Here is a 22,599-nt window from a genome sequence, read left to right as displayed (position 1 = left end):
GCCTGCCTGGTAGAGTCCAACCTACATTGGAACAGGCTTCACTTTGTGCCAAGAATGCGTCTCTTCCTTTAGACATACAAGAATTGGAAAGTCTTCAATAACTACTCAGATACCCCATAATAATGGAATTACCTTCTCCCAAGTCCTCCACCTTCTCCATGGAGGACATGGAGACCGACTTAAAGTTTGAGGTCAACCAACAACCTTTCTCCACAGCCTCTCCCAAATTCCTCCTCAGCCAGAAACCATGTCAGTCACTTAAGGAGTCCCTTTAGTTTTGTTCCCATACTGCATGCATTTTTTTCTGTTAGTTTAATTGGTATGTAAAAAAAAAAATCACATCAACTCCATAACACCTTTTTCAACAGCACAACCACACCCATAGTGCAACATGTATTATTCGAAGCTCCTTAAATAGAGCTGTTACCAACTGCGCTGCACACATTTAATGGCTCACTTCTATTCCTCACTTCAGGCACTTTTGCAAGATAATTTTTAAAAAACAGCGATTGTCACAGCCTAGCTGATAAGACACCTTCATCACAAAGCGACTACAGGTTGCGAATCCTCTACTTCATAAATGTTACAATGGAGAAAGTTCACATCTTCCAGAGAGTTTCCGTCCCCTACAGCTCTCACTCAAGTTTCCTCCACTGAAGTGTCAGTCATAAAGATTTTCAACTACTTTCCCCCCTCTAATGACTCAGAGAGGGCATCAGTCTTGCAGCTATTAAATGTGACTAGTGTGGCATTTTAAGACTTGTGACATCGCAAGATTTGTGGGAAGGGAGCTCAAGCAAATTGGTTTAAGCTCATACAATGACTAACTCTTATAAATTTCATAAATTGAAAAAAAATGAAACAATTTTAAGGTGGAAGAGAGAAGACTTTCTGCATGGATAAAGTTGGCTGTGCTCACTCTGGATTAAGAATTTTATATTCTTTTTGAACATCTCAAAATGCAAATCTATTAAAGAATGTTAGATTCAAATAGGATTTAGGAATATAAAATTCATTGTAAGATATAAGACTCATCACAAAATCAGGGATGTCCTACTTGTGAAAATTTTGCTTGTTCATATAATCCAGGATGGTCCCTTTTTGTTGAACTTGGGATCATTTTTGTTCTGAAATTGAGAACTCTCCAAACTTTTCAGAGGTGATGAACCCAAACAGTGATCTACTGCTGCTTCTCAAACAGAATAACGTCTTTTAACAAATTAATTCACACGGATTAACTGAACCTCGTGATTTCTATTTATATTTTTGCTCACTGGCACCCAGCAGGTCCTGTAATGAGTTTCTGAATCCTCTGACTACAATAAATCATTATGTTCAGAGTACAGGCCTGAAGGGTATTTTAGATCTAGCCGTGCCCAAACAATATGGGAAAATTAAGCTTCTCTCTGCTGGAATCAGCTCCGCTCCTTAAGTAAACGTTGTTCAGAGCAAAGCCGCTTAATTTTTATTTCTCTTTCCAACTGCTTCTGAACAGCATGGCATCTTAACTTTGGTGTTTTGTATTTCAGTAGTAGAATTTGAGTATTTTGATCTCTGCATAAGTCCATCTATTTTGTGAAGACTTTGGACGTTTGTTCGAGAACATTAGGGAGCAAAATACATCATAGAGGCCAAAGAACAGGGAAAAAGCTGCAGAGAAGAGACTACAAATCAGCACGCCAATCTATAAATGTCTTCATTCTAGGGCTGTAAGGATTCCTCGAATGACTTGAGTGCCTCCATTATTAAAATTCTTCAAGGAAAATGTATCTTCCCCAGAAAGAGTGAGAGAGAGATGTTACTCGATTAATCGAAAACATAATCGATAGAGTACTTTGATTTCTAAAGTATTCTATTACAACAGCCCTAGTTCAATCCATTATCTGAAAAATGTAATCAGAGTGACACACCTACCAAGACATGACCGTCCATCTAAGCTTACAAGCTGGTGAAGTAAAAGGCAATAATAAGAGAACAAGAAAAGTCCCATGGTGAATCTGAAGGAGCTTCACAGATCCACAGCTGAGCTATGAGAATCTCTTGATAGTTGAACTTTTGGTAAATGGTAATTGGTCCAGAAGACCCCGAAGCATTCCCACACACGCTGATGGTGGTAAGCTCCATCATAGCCATAGCTGCCCTGGTGTCACTGGGTTCTCTGACCACCACCAACAGGAAAGGTGGGGGAAGTGTCTTACCCAGCGACACAACGATGGAGTTGGGGTTTCACAACTCCAAACAACTGAGCAAACGAGCAGAAAAATGGTCTCTAGTCAGATAAAACCAAAAAGTTTACATTAGACGAGAAATACTACGTATAAGAGAAATCTAACCCTATGCCTCACTCTAGGATGAAGTTGGAAGTTTCATGATTTGGGGATCCTCTTCATCAGCAGCAACAGGGAAACTAATGTGAAGATAGATGGAACCAAATAAAAGGCAATCCTGGAAGAAAACCTGATAGAGGCTGCAAAAGACTCAAGACTTGGGTGATGTTCCACCTTCCAGCAGGAAAAAGACTAGCCATAGCTACAATAGAATGGCCCAGTCAAAGTCCAAACCTATGTCCAATTCAGAGCATATTCATGATTACCATTCACGTATATGTTCCCCATTTAATGTGACTGAACTTGAGTGGAAAGGGCAAAAATGGCAGTGTCTGATGAAAGTTTTGGTTCTGTAACCCCAGTGAAAGACTCCCTTATTTAAATGTTTTTATTATTGTCCTTATACTTCGCAAATAGGCACCACTTTGTGTTGGTTTATCACATAAGATACCAATAAAACACAGTAATAATTGCGGTTGCAGCCTTACAAAATGTGAAAAAAAATTCAAGGGGGCTGAAAACCTTCGCAAGCAATTGTAAATAAGTAAACTTTCCTTTCACTATCTAAAGCCCCCGTCTCACCTTGAGAGCGAAAGTCAAATCGGCTGCGGTCACACCTGCGGTACCTGCGCTGCTGGTCCTCGGTCACGCTGCGATTGCGTTAGACACGGGCGCAGCATGCATACGATGGACAGTGCAGTCATCTCAGCAGCTCCAGGCGGAGGGATAGCTTTATCTGTGTGCGGCACATTCCCTCCTAATCGCATTGCAGCAGAACACATTCACCACGTTGGAACAAACAATCTGTCGCTTCAGAAAAGAGGGAAAACATGCAGGTCAAGAGCTTTCTGTGGGCTTCTCAAAATACCTGTCTGAAATTGAATTTGCACATTAATGAGGCAACACGGCCTCTTTGTTTCGCCTCTGATTGGGCGCTCAGTGCCGGAGCGGCCAACGTAATGGAATTTGCACTTTGCAAATTTGAATAGAAAAGTGAAAATTTGGCAAACAAAGGCGTGCAGTGAGAGGGAGGGATGTGACGCATACAGACAAGCTGTTCAGAGAGGAAGGTGCAATTCTGCTGCTGTCACGCGCACAACAAATAAAACCTTTATATTAACTGTTCTGACAGGAAACTCCCATAAAATTGAGATACAATGAATTTCCGCATTTTTCCACACTCAATTCCCCCACACAATTATCCCATTTGGCAAGAACTCTTGTTCTCTGAACAACAAACCCTCTCAAGAAACTTGACAAATGGTCCGAGGTGTTGAATCCAAATGTGACCAAGGTCCTCCGTGAAGAAATCACAAGACTGACAATCTGGCAGTCTTTTACAAGGCAATACTTTTACATTGTCTTGTAAAAGTATTCACCTCCCCCCCAGCTTTTTAGCATGATGTCTCATTAAAACCCCAAACTTTTTTATATGGTCACTTTATCTGAACAAAGCAGCGCATAAATTGGATTTCACAACGGGAAGTTCTAATTATAGGGTGTCCGTTTGGGTCTTTAACACACATCACATGCATTGCCAATGAAAAATGATCTTACTCTAGTTAAATCAGATGTTTTGCTTCTGAATAGAAAAGAATTGAAGAGTATGGCAAGACAAAGGTGTCACAATTCACCTCTTTTCCAACTAGAAAAATCACATACAACCAAATGTGAGGCCTCCACAGAGAAGACCTCTGGCTGATGACAGCAGCAGAATCTCCCACCATTGTTAGATTTTCATACTAAATAATAAATACATAGTTTTTGATGAACATCTGATACTACTGATGTGTTGATTTAATAATCTAAACTGCTAAATTAAAAATATTGTAAGAAACTACCTTCTGAAGTTAAATTATTATTAAAAATTATAAGAATTTATTCTCAGTTTAAAAATTACATATTGATTAAAGTGAAACTCAACCCCAACTCAACTCTATTTTTGCTGATAAACTGTCTAAATAGGCCATTTAGGGTTCTATTTTTATGTTTTCATGCAAATTTATACATTTTTGTGAAATTATTTCAGCTTTGTACTTTTCCTAAAACCGTCTCACGACTTCGATCTCTGGTAAGCTCACCAGAGAGGGAAACTTAGTCACTTTAGATATAAAACAAATGTGTGATTTATTTGCAATTTGAACACTTACTGGAATGGGTCCCTTCTGCTCTGACTACTGGTGAGGGTATGATGTTGAACAGATGACTGTGTGAGGCTGGCTGCAGTGCTGAGGAAGCAGGAGAAGCTAACAGCTGCTATCGGTGCTAGCTCAGGACAGACAGGCTGCCTGCAGTGGAGCGTTGTCGTCATAAAACCCTCCAACAACACAGAAACAGAGTTGCTAGATTTATCATTAGTTGGTTTGGAGAAAAAAAGTTGATAGAAGGGACTGAAAAATTGATAAATATAGCCACAAAGCTCCACCCACTTTGCTTGAATTTTTCTAAATTTGCCAGAGGCATGGTTTAGTTTTCAAAGGGGAGATTGTTACAAGTTAAGCTAGGAGGAGAAGATTCATCTTCATAGCAAGACAATGACCCCGAAGTCTTATTCTACCACAAGCTGATTTATTGATCTTCCCTTCAACTCTAACCAGTTTTGCTTTCTTGCTCGATAATATGCATCCCATCATCATGATGCAGCCACCATTATGGGTTGGTATGTCCTCAGGCTGGCACTTTCCCACTAAAAATAAGCCAGACAGCTCAATTTGAGCAAACAATACCTTTATTCTAGCTTCAGTAAAGGGGGATAGATATTAAGGCGAGTCATAGATTTGAGGTAATTGAAAACCACGTTTTTTTAAAATTGGTACAGTATTTTGTATTGATGGTTTAAATAAAATCTACCAGTTTTATGATCGTAACGCTACAAAATGTGGCGATACCATTTGCAGGGCAAAGTGAATGCGTTCCCAGTGGAAACCAACGTGACCCAGGTGCTTGTAAGGCTACAGCAGATTATGTATTAAATATGGATGGAAATTTGCAGAAGGAGAAATTCAGAAGTGAGGAGCTGTCATTTCACCTTAACGTCTTCTGACAGCCTCCATCCAAACTCATCATTTCGCATCTCGGAGCAACGTATAATATGATCCGAAGCAGGGTGCAAAAATATTCTTTGAATGCTGGTGTGCACCTTAGCAATTTCCCAGACTAAAAAAAGTCTGATGTTGCTGTTGTGAGAGCAACAGTTAGCTGCGAAAAGCAACAACAGCAGGCTGAAAACTGGAGATACAGCTTTCCACAGGTGCGGTGTGATGGCGCCTGGTGCTGAAGCATAAAAATATGATTAGACAAGTGTTGGTGTCAGTCGTGTGTGTGTGTCTGTGTGTGTGTTTGCGTGCGTGTGTGTGTACCAGGTTTTTATATCCTTATGGGAACCTATTTCTGTCTACAATGTGGGGTTGGGAACCATTGCTCCTTGTGGGGAGATTTTCTTGGTCCCCATGAGGGAAATTGTTGTTTTTGGGTTAGTGGTTAGGTCTGTAACCTTAAAGGTTAAGGTAAGGGTTAGGCTGTAGAAATTAATGGAAGTCAATGTGAAGTCGCCATAAGTGATGAAAGCACGACTGTGTGTGTGTGTGTGTACCACATCTGTATCTAAATCCGTTAATACGCTGATTGCAATAGCTTCTGTATGCACCGTAGCCTTCCTATATCTGCGAATATCCAGAAATTAAGGCACATGTTGAATAAAAGAGATGACTTCATGTCTAATAGACTTATAATGCATACACAGAGTATATTAGGTAGTGTTAGGCCTAAAATTAAGGCCTAACACCGGATTTCTATTAGGGACATGTTAGAAGACGATACTTACCAAGGATTGTGGTTTGGGGTCTTTACAAACCTCATTCGCTTTCCACAGATACCATTGGATCGGTATGTTGGAAGCTTGGAGGCCGGACATACACAACACTTTCTTGGTTTTAATAAAAACATTCCTGAGCAGTTTCTGAGACCCCACTGCTTTCCTGCTGGTTGGGGGCTTAGGGAGGTGCTATTGCAGCAGCATGCCTGTGAGCACCAGAACGAAAAAGTCCTTTTAAAGCACTAAATGCATTGCAAATTGTTGTATCGCCTTTAAACCTTTTCACATTTATCCAGGCTGCAACAACAATCCTTAATGTTTCTTCAGAGTGATTGTATGTGATACACCGACACAAAATTATTTCATTGTTAAATAGAAGGGAAATTATGATAAATTTTCAAAAGTTTTTTAAAATTTTCTCTAAAAGATAAAACAAGAAAATCATTTGTATTGAACCTCCCACCGGCCTTGTTCTACTTTCTAGAACCGCTTGTTGCTGTAATAACAGCTGCAAGCCTTTTGAAGCACGTTTTTTGTTCTGGTGATGGATAAGTTAGTCTCTATGAGATGTTCACATTTTTGAAAATGGCTTGACAACTTAAGCCTGTTTTACTAATCAGATCACTTCTAAAAACAGATTTCTGAAGGGATTTTTTTCTCTCCATGGTATCATAGTAAAGGGGTTAATTAAATATGTGTGACACATCTCAGATTCTTATTAGTAAAAAGTTTTTAAATTTACATCTACTTTGTAACTACGTGCAGCTTTGTGTTTGTCTATTATATAAAATCCCTACAAAATATGTTGCATTTTAAAATGACAAAGAAGGCAGAGTTTAATTAGCATGTTTTTTTTTTACAAGGTGCTTCATCACTTACTGTATATTTCAGATTATTAGTGCATCTTATGGGCAGCAAGACAGCCATATGTTCAGCATGTGTATACAAGTGCAGGATGTGTGTGTGTGCGTGTGTGTGTGTGTGTGCCTGCGTGTGTAGGAGGTCATGCATAATGCACACCGACCCCCTCCTGCTCCAGCAGCCCTCGCTCTCTCTGACGTCGTAGCTTTTCCCCTGCCCTGCCTCACTTCCTCAGCAACACAGAGATGAGGTGGTGTGTATGCGTGTGTGTGTGTGTGTGTGTGTGTGTGTGTGTGTGGATGTGGGGGCTGGGGGGAGGAAAGGGAATTGTAAGTAAGTGAATGGGAGCGACAAGCGAAGACAATAAGAAACATGTAAGGATAAGGAGCTCTGACTTCAATCGAAGCTTCACATGCTGCTCCCTCCTTGCCATTAAGCTGTAATCAGGAGCAACCATGTGCTCAGGTTCATCCCCACCGCGACCCCTGCAGACCGGCGCCGAAACATATGGATCGTCTCCATGGTAATTCAGCTGGGTTTTCGCTCACGGGTCGGCGTACCATGGAAACCTGTCTGTTTGTCATTTCTGCTTCTTTTTCTTTTCTTTTTTTTTATGTCTAAACCGCCTGAGTTTTTATGTCTAAACTCAGAGCATCCTGAGTGCTCTTATCAGGAGTCTGTTCACTGGGGGTCAACAGTGCAGATTTGCTGACTCTTGTGCTTAGTGAACAGTTAAAAGCAGAGATGGAGGTCCTGTGGGGTTAATGTGAGATTGTCTCTTCCTTTTTATTGTGCTTTGAGCCTGAGAACTCCGGGGAGACCGAGGAGCAACAGCAATAAGGGCGACTAGAAACGCCAGACACATTCATTTAGCCCATTGTGTGAGTTAAATAATAATAATAAAAAATCCATGTTTTGCACTTTCCAAAAGAAATAAAGGGAAAGTGGGTCAATGGAAGGGAAAGATATTGCGGAATGTGTCACAATTTGGCCTCATTAAATGAGCATGCGGAAAAACTGTGCGAGTCTGGATGGGTGATTTCTGCAGGGATTGTGGGTTTGGAGGACTTTGCGCATCCGTGCGGTAATCCATTAGGAGGGACAAACAGCAGGAAAGAACAAGGCATGAAAAACAAGTGATGCAGCAATAATCCATTTGATCACATATCAACAAATCCCACCTGAAAGCAATCTCTTTGCGAGGTTTCAGTCGCACAAAATGAGAGAGAAAGCAACGCAAAGTCACAGCGAAGCTGCAAAATTTATGAAAAATAAAGAGACTAATGGTGAAGCGGGGCGCACTAATGATGGCGCTACAATGCCAGCCGCAATACCCACCCCCCATCCCCCTCCCCGAGAGGCTGGAAAATGTGAAATCAGCAGAAAGGAGTCGCCCGAGTTCCCGAACTTTCTCAACTCACTGGAGAGCTTCAAGAGTTCTTCCATTATGGAACAGAGCAGCGACAAAACAACGTATGGCCCACTTATTTTTGCAGAGTGCTTTGAAATCATTTTTTTAAATGAAGCACTTACATGTGCGCGAAATAAGCACGTCAACATTTCTCCTATGTTTCGAATGGAAACATTTCTCGTGTTAAATCCACTCTGTCAGTAACAGCCCAATTAGTCAACACATGCAAAGAAATCAAAACAAATAAGTTTATCAATTAAGTTATGTGTATACAAGCAATAGATATCGAAATTTGAGAGAGAAAGGCAAAAAAAAAATTCTGAAATCTGTCAGTATTTAGAGGGCAATGTTGCTTCTTACTGCACATTAACATTGGCAGCTGTAGTCCTAATTGGTGACCTATAAAATGTTTCTCATTTAATCTATCCATGACAAGTAAAAAGCAAAGGGACCCTTTCTAAACCTTTGGAACATTATAGCTTGGAAAATATACCAATGGCATTGCCAGCAGAAGCATATCAAAAGTTCAAGTTAGCAGCACTGGGGCCATAAAGTAGAATTGTAAAGAACATCATTTGCCCTCAAATGGAGCATAACCGTTTGCTCTTTGCAATATATTCGATGGAGGAGTCTAAAACAGTCAGAGGGAATTGTTCGACAGCCAAACACCACTTGCAGAAAGTTTTGTTTTTCAATGAAAACAAAAAGGATTCCACTCAATCTCAGCGGCCTCTCGCTGCGTAATACTCCACTGCTGAAGTAAAAGCATGTTAAATTCCTTTTAAGTTTTACTTCAGAACTTTTGAATGGGTCAGTGAAGAAAAAGGAACTGGGTTAGTTGAGATAAACACCGAACTCTTTAGATATCGTTGCACACAATGTGCCTGTAAGAGGAATGGCATTGCACAGAAACTTCCCAAAACATCACGGATCAGTAAAGTTTGAATCTGGGAACATTACGGTCTTGGGCCGTCTTTCGGTATTGAAGTAAACTGACTCTTTTGCCAAGACTCTAAAAATACAACAGGTGTGGGTTTTTCAGAAAGAGACAGCTGAAAGCTCTCTGAAAAACTCTCTAAATTCTCAATTCTAGAGAAATAAAATCAACCAAGTCATAACTCGACTCGGATCTAATTGAGAAAATATAGAAGAAACAATAAATTGGATTGTTCAGAAAAGGTGAAGAGAGCCTTCGATGGGTAAAAATCACAATGCATGAGAATGGAAACAAGATACAATATGACAAAGGTTTTTCTGCTACATACTTGATTAAGTAAAATCGTTCAATACATATTCCCTGGCCATTGCACTTTATTACACATATCTTTAATCATCATCTAGTTGCAGTTTTTTTCTATTTGTGGATTGCTAATGTTATTAACAACAGCTGGTGTGAATTTCAAGTCAACAACTTTAATTAGACATAACCGAATGAGAAAACCGCGTTCAATACTTATTTTCCCCCAGTGTATTTCGAAGGAGGTCACGACAGATCAGCCAGAAAATACCCCAGGGCTGGAAAAGCATGCACGATTTATTTTCTCTTGTTGTGTTTCTCAGAGCTTTCAAAGTTTTTCTAACAGCACACTGTGCTGTTTATGAGTTTCAGAGAGCCTTGGAGGATTCCTGTTTGTGTGCCTTTGGAAAGTTTCACTGCTGATGAGGGAATTTTTTTTTTCCGTTTGTACCAACGAACGCTGGAGAGAAGCTGTGTGGGCCGAGGACACTGTCAGGTGCAAAAGGGTTTGTGCGTGAGTACATGGGCGTGCATGTGTGTGTGTGTGTGTGTGTGTGTGTGTGCGCGTGTGTGTGTGTGTGCGTGCATGCGTGTGTGTGTGTGGGCGCTGGAGAGAGCAGAGGATGGTAGCAGTAACGGAGGGGGAATCAGGAATCGAGTGGGAACGAATTGAGAGAAACGCTTGGCGGCTCGAGCAAGTGGGAGGACCAGCAGAGGAGAATGTTTTTAGACAGCTGCAAATGTCAACCGCACGTCTGATGATGTTTTATTGATTAGTGACAGCATGTGTTTGTGTAAGACCTTTTTGTTCGTATACCAGCATTTTTTCCCACAATGATGAAATAATCTTTCCAAGGATGATAGAAAAACAAGAACAAAAAAAAAAATCTTTTCACATGCCAGATTGATGACTGATGTCTGGCTAGGAATGACCTCAGTCAGAGTAAAATGCGCATTAAGCCATTTAGACTCGCAACTATGTGTAATCCTGAACATGAGCTAATGCCAGCCATCACTCTGTCCACTTTACGCTCGCTTGAGTGTTATTATAGTGAAACAGCCAGGACGGTTATTACTGAAGAACCCACACTTGCCATCGCTGCACGCTGAATTTCCCGCGTTAACAGCGGGCCGCGGGCTATGATGAAAGGAAAGAGGTCCCTGGAGTTACCGCAACAGGAACAAGCTTGTTAGGGAGGAAGAGTTTTCTCCCGAGACAGCATCCGTGTGCTATGATGGTCAATACACAGCCTTCAGCAGTCTATTAAGCAGCATTAGCGAGTATACACAAATGATTCAGTAAGTCTATTTTGTGAATTTCAGATGCTTAAAATGCTCCGGGATTTGTTTGTTTGTTGGTTTAGGAAGGTATAATGCTCCCTGGTTAACCAGAAACTGTTTTAATAAGTGATTGCAGCTGCAGATCCTTCACTCGTTACATCCCTGGAAGACATTTTTCTGATGACAGGCTCAGCGTTGCATACAGAAAAGAAAACAAGTGGGTTTTTACTCTTTTACCTACGGCTTTTTACAGCTGGCAAATCAGTATTTTATTCCAAAAATCAAAAAACCTTTAAAAATGTGACAAAAACTGGTAAAGCTGGTTTACTAATTATAAATAGTAATTATATACAGCTGCAGAAGATTATGACAGTGATTTTAATTAATAGTTGTTTTTTAAAAAAAAAAAACATATGTTACAAACACAAATTTCAATGTATTTTATTGGGATGTAATGTGATTAAAAAAAAAAAAAGAAAGTAGTTTGTGGTTTGAGAAAAACAGGCATCCATTTGTATCCTGCATCATTTTACTCCAGTATCCTTAAATAAAATCAGTTGCTTTCAGAAGTTGACACGTTATCAGTGACCCTCTGTGTGTAAATGAATCTAAGTTCAACTGATTCTGGCCTCAGGATTTGTTGGAGAGCACTTGTGAACAAAAAGTGTTCACTAGAAAGAACGTTTAGGTGACAAAATATTGAGTCGAGCTTGGAACATCTAAAGAAGCAAAGCTCAACTCATTATCTGAAACTAGCTAGCGCAGTACATCAACCTGAACGCCTCATCCCACTGGTAAAGCTCGGTAGTGGCTGCATCATGCTGTGGGGAAGCACTCATTCAACAAGGAAATAGAAGCTTGTTGTGAAAAATAGAAGCAAATTTATGCTTTAGAACGGTCCAGTCAAAGTTAAGACCCAATCGTGATAAGGAATCCATGTCCAGATGTGAGAACTGATCTTCAAAGATGCTTGTAATCAAATTTGACGAAGCCCAAACTATTTTGGAAAGATGAATATGCAAAAAAATCTCACCAGACAGACCCCAAACGATGAGTCTACAAAGTGTTGACTGAGTAAAAATAAATGCTCACACTTATCAGACTTTTGATTCAAACATTTGGATGAAATCCCACAAAGTCGACTGGTGTTTTTGACAAAATGTGGAAAAAGTTGAAACCCTTTTCGAGGCAGTGTGCGAATGACTTACGCCTCACCCAGTTCACATACAGAGGCGACCCTCTGAAGTTCAGTTTAAGGGCATGGCTTGACAGGAAGCCTGGACGCAGGCGGACCGGCAGGCCTCTGGACCTGGTTCTCTCTCTACACTGATAAACATCCTCAAAGCAGAGTTCCTCACAGGGCCGCCCTGTCTGCACAACCATTCAAAACATGCAAAACAAGATTCTTCTTTGTTTGGACACACACACACACACACACACGCAAACACACACACACACACACACACACACAGAAAACATTCCAGAGATTTTTCTCAGTAAAAATCACTGATTTAGAAAACAAGAATGCTTTGTGTTTAATGTAACAACGCTCCATGGAATAAAGCTGCAGCTGTTCAGCACGACCTTGCAGAGGAGAAAAAAAAAAAAAAGAAAATTTTCAACCCTGACACTAACATATGCTACTCGTGTAACAGAGCCAACACTCGGCCTACATTATTCCCTATGCTGTTGGCTGGCAGCCATGTCTTACCTCACAGTCTCCATCAAAAGTGAGCATATGCCCATAGCTGACCCCACGGTGCCCACTCATCATGAAAACAGTCAATCTCCCTGTCTCGTCGCGCGCGGTCACCTCTGCCCAGCTCCTCTCAACAACCCTTGTAGTAGCTGTAAACACTTCTTCAGCTGAGATAAACATCAAGCCGCTACCTTTCCCCCCTCTCCCCCCTCTCCTTTCTCCTGAACCTACGTGAGCTGCGAAAAGCAAAACGCTGACTAAACGAGCAGCAGCACCGACCTGTGGAGTCCAGAGCCTCTTCTATGAGTGGAGGCAAGCGCAGTCCATCCATACCTCCCCCCTCTCCTCTGGAGAAGGCGAGTGGGCGACAGAGGGTCAGAGGACTCCGCGCGCGCCCACCTCCGCTGCTCCTGCCGCCGCCGCAGGTAGACAAACACACGGAAAAGTACCGAGTCAAGTGGCTGGCTCACACGGAGAAACCGAGCCGAGCGGTGTTTGCGTTCCCCGGGAGGATCTGGGGGAGCTGGAGCGTGGGAGAGATGCCGAGAGAACCGAGGGGAGGAGCGGAAAAGGAGGGAAGGATGCTGTTTTGCCAGACGGCAAGCTCCGTCTCCCTCCGCACGGTCCCTCCCTACTCTCTCTCTCTCTCTCTCTTTCTCTCTCTCTCTCTCTGTCTCTCTCTTCTCCCTGTCTGCACGCTGTACTCGCTGTTTACTACATGAGCACTTTTTTTTCTTTCTGCTTCATCCCTCTTCCTTTTATGTGCTATTTGCTCCTGTTTGCTTCACACTACTCCTACATCTTATGAATGCTCACCACATGCTCACAAACACACTTTCACCCATTCATCACAGCACTGCGATAGGGCTCATAACTCAAGATGAGTCCTGTTAATGGTTTCCATTCATCAGAATCAGATGAGACTAGGCAGACATAAATCATAACCAAATCTCAGCATCATTTGTAAAATCATAGTTTCTTCTTGTTTAGGGGGAAAAATATAATCCAAGTGCCTACTGTAGATAAATATGGAAGAGGCTGCAGGGAAAGGTGAGGTTGAATGAGGACCTGCTCTGTCCTTGTGTGCCGGGTTGTATCGGATTAATATGCTTAATGGCTTTTCTTGCTTATCCGTGGTTGTTTCAAAAAAAAAAAAAAAGAGATCCTCCTTAACTAATCCACATAATGCAGACTCGATTAACATTTCCCATGAATGTCTGCAAGCTAAAGCTGAATAATGCCTGAACTCTGGTGATCCCAGCCTCCTTTCCCATGAACATTCATTTCTGCAAGTCAATTCAAGAGTCTTCTAGGCCAGTGGTTCCCAGATGATGCAGCCACTACCAAACCCCCTCCGCCAGTCCTGTATGTTTTAGGTGCCTCTTTGCTGCCACACAAAGAGTGGCTTCAGCAACTCTAGGTGGCATGCAGAATCATGTCAGGATCCACAACACCGTCTCCTCCTCCATCACCCTCAGCACTGGCTCGCCGCAGGGCTGAGCCCCCATCCTCTTCACTCTGCTGACGTTTGACTGCTCGGCAAGGCACCCCAGCTGTCATATAGTAAAGTTTGCCGACGACGCAGCAGTAGTGGGACGCATCATGAACAGTGATGAGTCCAAATACAGAGAGGAGGTGGAACACCTGGTGCAGTGGTGCAGAGAAAATAACCTCTGCATTAACGTGAAGAAGACCAAGGAGATGGTGGTGGATTTCAGAAAGGACAAGGATCCTCTTCAGCCCCTGTACATCCAATTAGCAGCTGTGGAGGTGGTCTCCAGCTACTGGGTGTGCACATATCCAGTGACCTCACCTGGAGTACCAACACCTCCCGTCTGGTCAGGAAGGTCCACCAGCATCTCTACTTCCTCAGGAAGCTGCGGGGAGCTGGACTTGGGATCTCAGTCCTGAGGAGCTTCTATCGCTGTGCGGTGGAAAGCGTTCTCTGCACCTGCATCACCGTGAGCACAGCAGCTGCACTGCTGCTGAGAGGACGAGGGTGGATAAGGCTGCACAGAAGACTGTGGGGAGCAGCCTTCCCTCAACCTTGGACCTCTACACAATACGATGCAGGAGGAGGTCAATCCTCATCATGGAGGACTCCACTCATCCTGCACATAAACTGATCCAGCTGCTCCCCTCAGGCAGGAGGCTGAGGAGCATCCAGAGCAAGACCACCAGGCAGAGGAACAGATCCTTCCCTTCAGCCATCAGACCCCTGAACTCGGACTGCACCAAATGCAGCTTCACCTCATAGATTATTTACACACATACACATAACCATATATATGTGTTTTATTTAATTATTTGTCTATATTTTTTTTGTGTGTATGTAGTGGATTTCTTGATCTGGGACCAGAGTACAAATTTCGTACCGCAAATTATCAAGGTGGTACGACAGTAAAAATTCCTTGAATCCTCAAATCATTGAGTCATTTGAATCAGGCAGGAGTACTGAAACAGAGACACATCTGAAACATGTAGGACTGGGGGGGTTGAAGTCCAAGGTAGGGAGCAGGTGAAGATCTGCATGTATCAGTGATGTAAACTTGTAGTGCTGTCACAAGAGTCACAATAGGCGAGGCAGCATTTCAAAGAAAGACAGTGAAGAATAAGACACTCTGTTGCTGTGGTTACAATCATGCAGAGTGAGGTATTGCAAGTATTTAAAACTTTTCAGGTGACATATATATCTGTTAATCACAAACCAGTTCCTCCCTCTGGTTTACTTTCTCTTTGCTTCACCAGATAGTCTGTTTAGGTCTTTTTGCACTGTAGGGCCTGGAATGGGTTCAAACCCGGGTTCGACGTAGGTGCATTTGTGAGGATTTGGGTTTTCTGTGTGTGTATTTAGCTCCATTGTTGTCCTGCCTGCCCCTTGATTGTTCCCAGATGCCCCTTGTTTCCCCTGATTACCTTCCATGTACCCACCTGTGTCTCTTGTTCCCTGTTGGGTCCTCGTCTATCGCCTACTATCAGTAGTCTTACGTCAGCTGTTGTAATTATTTACCAGTTCCTACCAGACTCAGGGCTTTGCCGCTGCTCACCTGTGCTGCCTGGATTTTTGTGAATCGTTTGTTCATTAAAAACCATCATTTGCACCTTAACCTGGGTACAACCGCATCTTCCTCACCACCGCAAGCCGCAAATCATGACAGCATTAGCCCATATGGCCCAATTCCACCTAACTCTCTGGAACCCTGAGAGCTGTGGTTCCATTCGGGCCAGCCTTTGAAGTCAGCCATCGTCAACACTGCTCATTCCCTTTAGTAGTCTGTTGCTGGTTTTTGCTTGAGCTCATTGTTTTAATTGTTTGATGGATTCTACCCCAGTTGCCAGATCCCATGACAAGGTAAATTTGTTTTCTCTTGAGCTTCCTCGCTGACGTGCGGCAACAGAACCTCAATGATGCCCATTGTTGTTTTCTAAATTAAATGCGCTCACATACAGATCGCCACGTTTTTGACATGATGATCCCCGCCATCTTTCGAGGCAACATTGAGGCCAACGCAAACACAACCAGGACAGGTGCAGGTGCAGTGCAAAAAGGCCCTTTGCTTTCCTTCTGTGCAGCACCTCCAAGTGAACCAAGACCCACGTTTTCAGTGGAAACAGAGTTTACTTGTTCCAGATAAGCTTTAGTGTTATCCTTTGTAATAAAACAGCTTTTTATGGTCCATATTAGTAAGTATTGCCTCTCTATTGTTCAAGGAAAGGGATTACAGAAGCAGTGTCCTGAGAGCCGACAAGCCATTTGTGGTTCTTGTGATGATTATGCATACTTCATGACTGTACTTGAATAATCGTACTAATTTGGCCCATCAGAAAAGGCAGCTGTTACAGATGTACACTCAATTTAAGGGTATGTCTTTATTGATTTAAATGTTAGCATAAATATGATCGCAAATACGGGCATCCCCATTTACTAAACTTGGCTAAATGTACTTGGTGTGTGTCTGTGTGGCCCCACAAGTGCTTCTAGTATGGCTCTCAATCCAAGTGGAGAAAAGTCTGGACGACACTGGTCTACGGGGTGCAACAGATGAATTGGTTTTAAATCTGCACCATGGGAGCTCTCATCTGCCAACTCACTGTTTAGCATTGTGGTTTCAACTATCTGTCTGGCGGTTTTCTTCTCCTTTAGCCTTTGTAGTTTTCTGCTGATGTACATGACATTGTGGATGAACAGCTCTACGCAGTTTTGTTAAACGTGTCGCGGTTTTACAGTCCCTTGCTCTTGTGGTAACGTTTTGCTTCCTTGTTTTATTTTGAGTGTCTGTTCTTCCCAGTCGGTTTTGTGTCATGCTCACTGCACACTCTGATACAGTTTAGTTGCTTTCACATCTGTCTGCTGTGACTTATTACCTCCTTCCGTGTCTCACCATGTTTCCTCTGTTTTTTTGTCACAGTTTTTGTCTTTGTTGTACTGTGACTTTCTCTTCATACATAGACACCTTTAATCTTTTTTTTTCTTTTGGTTTCCTTCCTCAAAAACAAATCTTGTTTCTACAGATCATTTATTCATTATTCATCTGTTTTAAGGCCTCCATTGATACAGGCCTAGACCGAGTTACAGACATCAAACTGTTACAAAGGCTGTGGAGTTCTGAGGATGAGTGTGGTTGGTAAAAGGGATGATACACACTGGATATGTTAACTGGATATGTTAACTGGATATGTTAACTTGAGAACCACTGGCATTGTGAAGGAGACTAGTCAAAGTGTCAGAAATCAGACTGGATTTAATCCAGTGATCAGCAACACAAGCTGTCTAGTCCAAGTGAAGGTGAACCAATCTAACTCCAATATTACAATTAACAAATGTGTACACATTTGTACAATAATACGCAGAATGATTGGCGACTTGGGGTTTTATAAGTGCCCTGCTCAGCAGCATGTCAACATGTAACATTTGGAAACCAACCCCCATCAAAGTTTGGACTGAAGAGCAACTATTTTTCCCTCCACTGAGCCACAGTTGTACACAACCAGTACGTCTCGTGCAACTATGTGGAAAGGAGTAAGTACAAACGGAAACAAAGTAGCAATAAGCAGCTGAATGATTTAGGAACATCTATCAAGGCTATAAAGAAAATTCATGCAGGGCCTTTGAATGAAAAAGAGCTACTAATGTTTGTCAAAATGTGTGTGTCGTCGTGAACATTTCTTGGTTCTTATGTTATTGTCTTTTGGATTCACAAATGTAAATCCAGGCGAAATCTGGCCGCTGTTCAGTTGGAGCTGGCTCGGTTCTGATTAGCTGGAAGCAGAACACGGCGCACGGTGCCAGCATGTCAGCCCAGTCTTAGCAGCTCTGTCTGTTTTCTGAGAAATCATTGATTTTTGTTGTACATCAATAGGAGGAAAAAAACAGACTAAACATATTAATAACCAGAATGAGATATTTATTGTTTTACCTACAAGTTTTCTTTCAGACATCTCACTAATGTGAAAAAAAACAATTAACTTCTTCTGTGCTCCACTCTTATTTCTGACTGCAACAGTTTAAGCGGTCTGACAAAATACAAAGCATTAATTGCAACACTGCAACCGTATTTGAGCAGAAACTTGCTTTTCTGGTCACAGCCAAGGCACATGGGAGATTTGAAGAAGTCTCGTAATGAGTGCAGAGAGATGTAATAGAGCAAACTCGGTTTTCAGTGCCACTCAGGGAAATCACAGGACAAAAAAAAACAAAACAAACGTGTGCCAAATCTTACCTCTCACTGTTTTTCATTGCTTCCGTAATCACACAGGCACACTTACTTCCTCAATTGGCTCATGAACATTTTGGTCGGAGGCTCTGCGCCAAATTAATTTACCCATAATGAGATCCAGACGAGCTGTTTGCATCAGAGGCTGACAGCTAGCTTTGCAGATTACTGATCACTTCCCCTGCATTGTTCACTTCCTCCCCTTCTGCATGCTGAGCGTGTCTCGCTGTCTGCTGCTTGCAAACGCCACACTGTAAACATAACGCCACCCCCACCGATTTTCATCACCGGCATACTCTTCATCCTCTGTCTGTCCCTCACTTCTGTCTCTCAGCTGCTATCACGTCAGGCAGCTCCTGTCGGTGGGGCACGTTAAGGAGCCAGAAATGTGAGGCGTGTCAGGAAACTCCGAGGACGTGTCAGCATGGAGACAAGAGAGGGAGAGAGAAGGCCAGACTCAACTTTTGTCTGTCCCTGTAGGAGGATATTCCTATCAAAGCGCTGTCAGGGAGCAGGAAGCGCTCAGCAGGCACACTGACACGAAAACGAGATACGAACACACGTGTTTGGTCTCTCTACAACCTGCTGACGTCTGAAAGAGGAAGCGTCGAGGAGGAAAGCAGAAGTTTCTGAGACGGAAATAGAAAGAGAGGCGCTCAGCGAGGGCTTGTTCCCACCTGCTGTGAGCAGCAGGTTGTTTAGCAGGAAAGGACAAGAAAAAAAAAACCCCAGATGAATAAAGCTTGTTCTACAAAAAAAAACAAGGTTTGCTACAAACATTTTACCGTGATTTGAAATCGTACCCTTGTTGACGTTTTATCTTCTTCTTTTTTTAAATTTTTGAGACACCAAACTGCGTCATGCATCAAAGCTTCTCTAAGTGCATTAGAGAAAAATAAATACATCAAAACAGAATTGGTCAAATCCATGTAGAAAATAGAAATAACCAGCACTCCAAAAATATATAAAGATTTTAATATTCACAAAAAAAAGAAAAATAGATCTGACACACAAAGTGTCTGTATAGAGATTGAAGGGCATTTAAGCCAAAAAAAAAAAAAGGATCAACCGGAGCAATCAAAAACCATGAAGCACGTAAAATAAAATGCAGGAATAGCTAAAATGACCAGATGCAATCAACTTTGAGCCATATGGCAAAGCTGCAGTAAATAGAAACGTGTTCAGTTTTTGCACATTTCAGTTTTGTCAGGGACTCCCTAGCTGAGGAGTATAGACACCAAATGCTGACTTGCCTCGTTTGTGAGCTTCATGAATCGGTCTATGATGGCCTCTTTACTCAGGGATGACTCGGGTACATCTGGCTCAGTTCGGACTGAACCAGATGACATTCATTTGCGTCGCCAAGGGTTAGGATGGCTTTCAGATCACTGATAGATTTCGGCTGGTCTCTTGGCTTCTCGTGCCTTTTTCAGCCTCCCTTTCTATACTTTTTCTTTCTGTTATTGTACCTCATTACACATAAGTTAATTTCTGAACTTATTTGTTTTGGTTTCTGTCCAAGTACGGATTGTTGTGTATATGACAAAACAAGTGCACACCACACTATTCAGAATTTTTATTATTAAAAACAACTGAAAGCCTCTCACCTCGTATGCAACGCTTAGAGTTGTTTTTCCACATAAAATCCCAACATTACCTGAAAGTCTGTAACTTGCATCTGATGAAAGTACGAAAAAGATTAATGGGTATGACTGCATTACCACAACGCTGTATTGACTTCTGCATGGCCGCACGCAGCGCTGCTCCCGCAGGTATAATCCCCCGACGAGGAGCCAGAGCAGGGAGACATCGTTCAGTTCAAATTCCTCCCACACTTCGTTCAAACACGCATATATATATATATATATATATATATATATATATATATATATATATATTGTATATATATTGTAATTTGATCTAGACTTTTACATGTGTATTTCTCAAGCTGGTTTTGATTGCATTTAGGCTTTTACGATTCGTTTGACATGTTTCAGCATAACTGTGACAATAAAGAGGAAAAATTGACCTTATTCTTATTGGTATTTTAACATAAACAAGCTAAGTGAATAGTCAAGTGTATTATAGCAGTGTGTATTTGGATAAATCCTGATTGTCCTGTAGTGGGGGAGTGTTTGAAAGACGGCGTTTGTTCTGTAACAGAGTGTACTTCCATAAGGTGTGAGATCACATGAGAGGAATCTGTCCATTCTCCTCGTGCTGCGGCCTTTCACTAGTCCTGACTAAACAACAAATTATATTCAACATAGATGGATACGTTTCTGGAAAAAGGATTGCCGCTTTACAAATGACAGATTACTATTTTTGCGGGTTTTTTGTATCAAAAATTGCCTGACTCGACTGCAAGCTTTGACTAGGCCACTTATACGGCACGATGCACATCTTCCCAAAGTTCCACTTCGTTTCACCAGAACACAGAACATTTTCCAAAGAGTTTTGGGGCTCATCAAATTTCTTTTTGTTTTATTGTGAATCTGGCCCTTAATTTATTTACGGTCACGACTGATTTTGGTCTTGCCACTCTCCCGTAGGTGCCATTTTGTTATTGTTGAATTATGAAGACTAAACTTAACTTACGTAAGTGAAGAGTCGGGGAGCTTTTAGATGTTGTTCTGGATCCATTTGTGTCGTCACGGATGTGTTTTTGCTCATCTGAATGTGCGCCGCTAACAGCTGTCCAGTCAGAAAGACAGGTGGACATCCATCCAGGTCTCAGTAGGTTTGTAGTTGTGCCATACTTTGTGTATTTCAGACAACGAATGAAACAGTGATGTTGCTTAATTAAAAACCAGATCCTGCTTTGAACTTCTCCCCAACCTTAGCCCTGATTGAGAGTCTCTGCGATGCTGCAGCAAAACCTCAGAGGCCTTCGCAGAAATAAGATTACATTTCACACAGTTGGATTCTAGCTACTAAATTAGTCGATGTAAGGCACTTAGTTTCACTGGATTTCATTTTGCAGAGTCACACCAAAAAGGATCGCGCTAACAAAGTTTCCACACTTTTCTTTCATTTCCATGCACTGCTTGGTGTTGCTCTATTTCATAAAATCCAAAACAGAGGAAAAAAATGTTCTGCATCAACTTGAAAAAAGTTTATTTTTCTCATACAGTACACTCGTCTCTCTAAGTCGTGTTTTGTTCGAAATCCTTTTTTTCCCATTCAATTAAATGTTTACCTTTTATTTGTGTGGTAATTGTTCCTGACTCTTTTCTGAATCTCTGAAAAACTGTCCGTCCTGTTTGCAGTTTTCAGCAAACATTTCAAAGCCAAAGTTTGTCATGTCCAATCTGTCAACTGTTAACCGATTTCTTTCTTCTTCGACGGTAGTGGTCGAAAACGTTCAGCTGACATAATGTGTTAGCATACACCGGAGGGACGAACAGGGCTGGATAATTACTCAGCGGTGACAGTGTATCATTGTCACTGTCAGCTGGCCGTGTAATGGAACCTCGGAGCTATAAAAGATAGTGATTCCACCAACAATCCACTGTTTTTTCACCCCGCTGGGTTGTCAGCCTTTAACATCGAGCATTGCCGTGGCGCTCCGTGGTTGCCTAGCAACTAAAAGAAATCGAAGGTGTCTTTGAATTAGGGCATTGTAGGGCGTGATTTATACGAAGCTCTTAATGACAAATGTCTCCACAAAAAAAGAAGAAGAAGAAAAAAAAAACTCCCCATTTTTCACCAGCTATTTATATCTGTTCATGATTTGAAGTTCTAATTCTGGTCACAGACTCTGCAGCGTCACCGAGCCGCTTGTCTGGTCGCAGGCAGCATTAAGTGTTTTTGTGGTTCTCCGGCATGTGGAAGCAGAGGAAAGGAACCCTGACTATTTCCATGACACCATAAGCAGGAAATGGGAAGGGCGCTGCACGACCAGAAGAGGCTACGTAGAGCTGGGCGGAAGCTGCTAAAGAGGTCAGAACTTTCCCATAATCCGAGTTCATTCATGGTTGGCCCACAAATTAAAACTCGACACAAACAGCTCTGGAAAAAAAAGATGAAGAGACCTCTCTCCACTGAGCTCCACTGAAAACCTGGTTATTCCACCAAATATTGGTTTCTGAACTCTTCCTGAGTTAAAACATTAGTGTTGTTGTTTCCAAATGAATATGAACGTGTTTTCTTTGCATTGTCTGAGGTCTGAAAGTGCCGCATCTTTTTTGTTATTTTGACCATTTCTCATTTTTTCCAAATAAATCGAAAAATTTTGCTTGGAATCTCGGAGGCA

General features: G+C 41.9%; 1 protein-coding gene across 5 annotated transcripts in view; it reads right to left on the bottom strand.

Moving 5' to 3' along the window:
- The window catches only part of LOC103466334 (uncharacterized), a 39,301-nt gene extending 20,800 nt beyond the window's left edge, over positions 1 to 18,501 (bottom strand). The window contains exon 1 of one of the 5 annotated variants that reach the window (XR_014087842.1): positions 12,910 to 13,270. Coding sequence is in view for 2 of the 5 variants with exons in the window: in XM_081607924.1 (XP_081464050.1) it covers positions 12,910 to 12,961 (52 nt within the window). In the remaining 3 variants the exon portion in view is untranslated. Of the gene's footprint in view, positions 1 to 12,642; positions 12,767 to 12,909; positions 13,273 to 18,350 lie in introns of those variants that run through there. The other 4 variants (XM_081607926.1, XM_081607924.1, XM_081607925.1 and 1 more) reach the window with 4 other exon arrangements.
- Positions 18,502 to 22,599: the final 4,098 nt, after the last annotated feature.

This window comes from Poecilia reticulata, chromosome 6, assembly GCF_904066995.2.
Source record: "Poecilia reticulata chromosome 6, P_reticulata-male-v2, whole genome shotgun sequence".
Taxonomy (NCBI): Eukaryota; Metazoa; Chordata; class Actinopteri; order Cyprinodontiformes; family Poeciliidae; genus Poecilia; species Poecilia reticulata.
The sequence above is the reverse complement of the archived record's forward strand: the minus strand, read 5'-3'. Positions and strand labels throughout refer to the sequence as shown.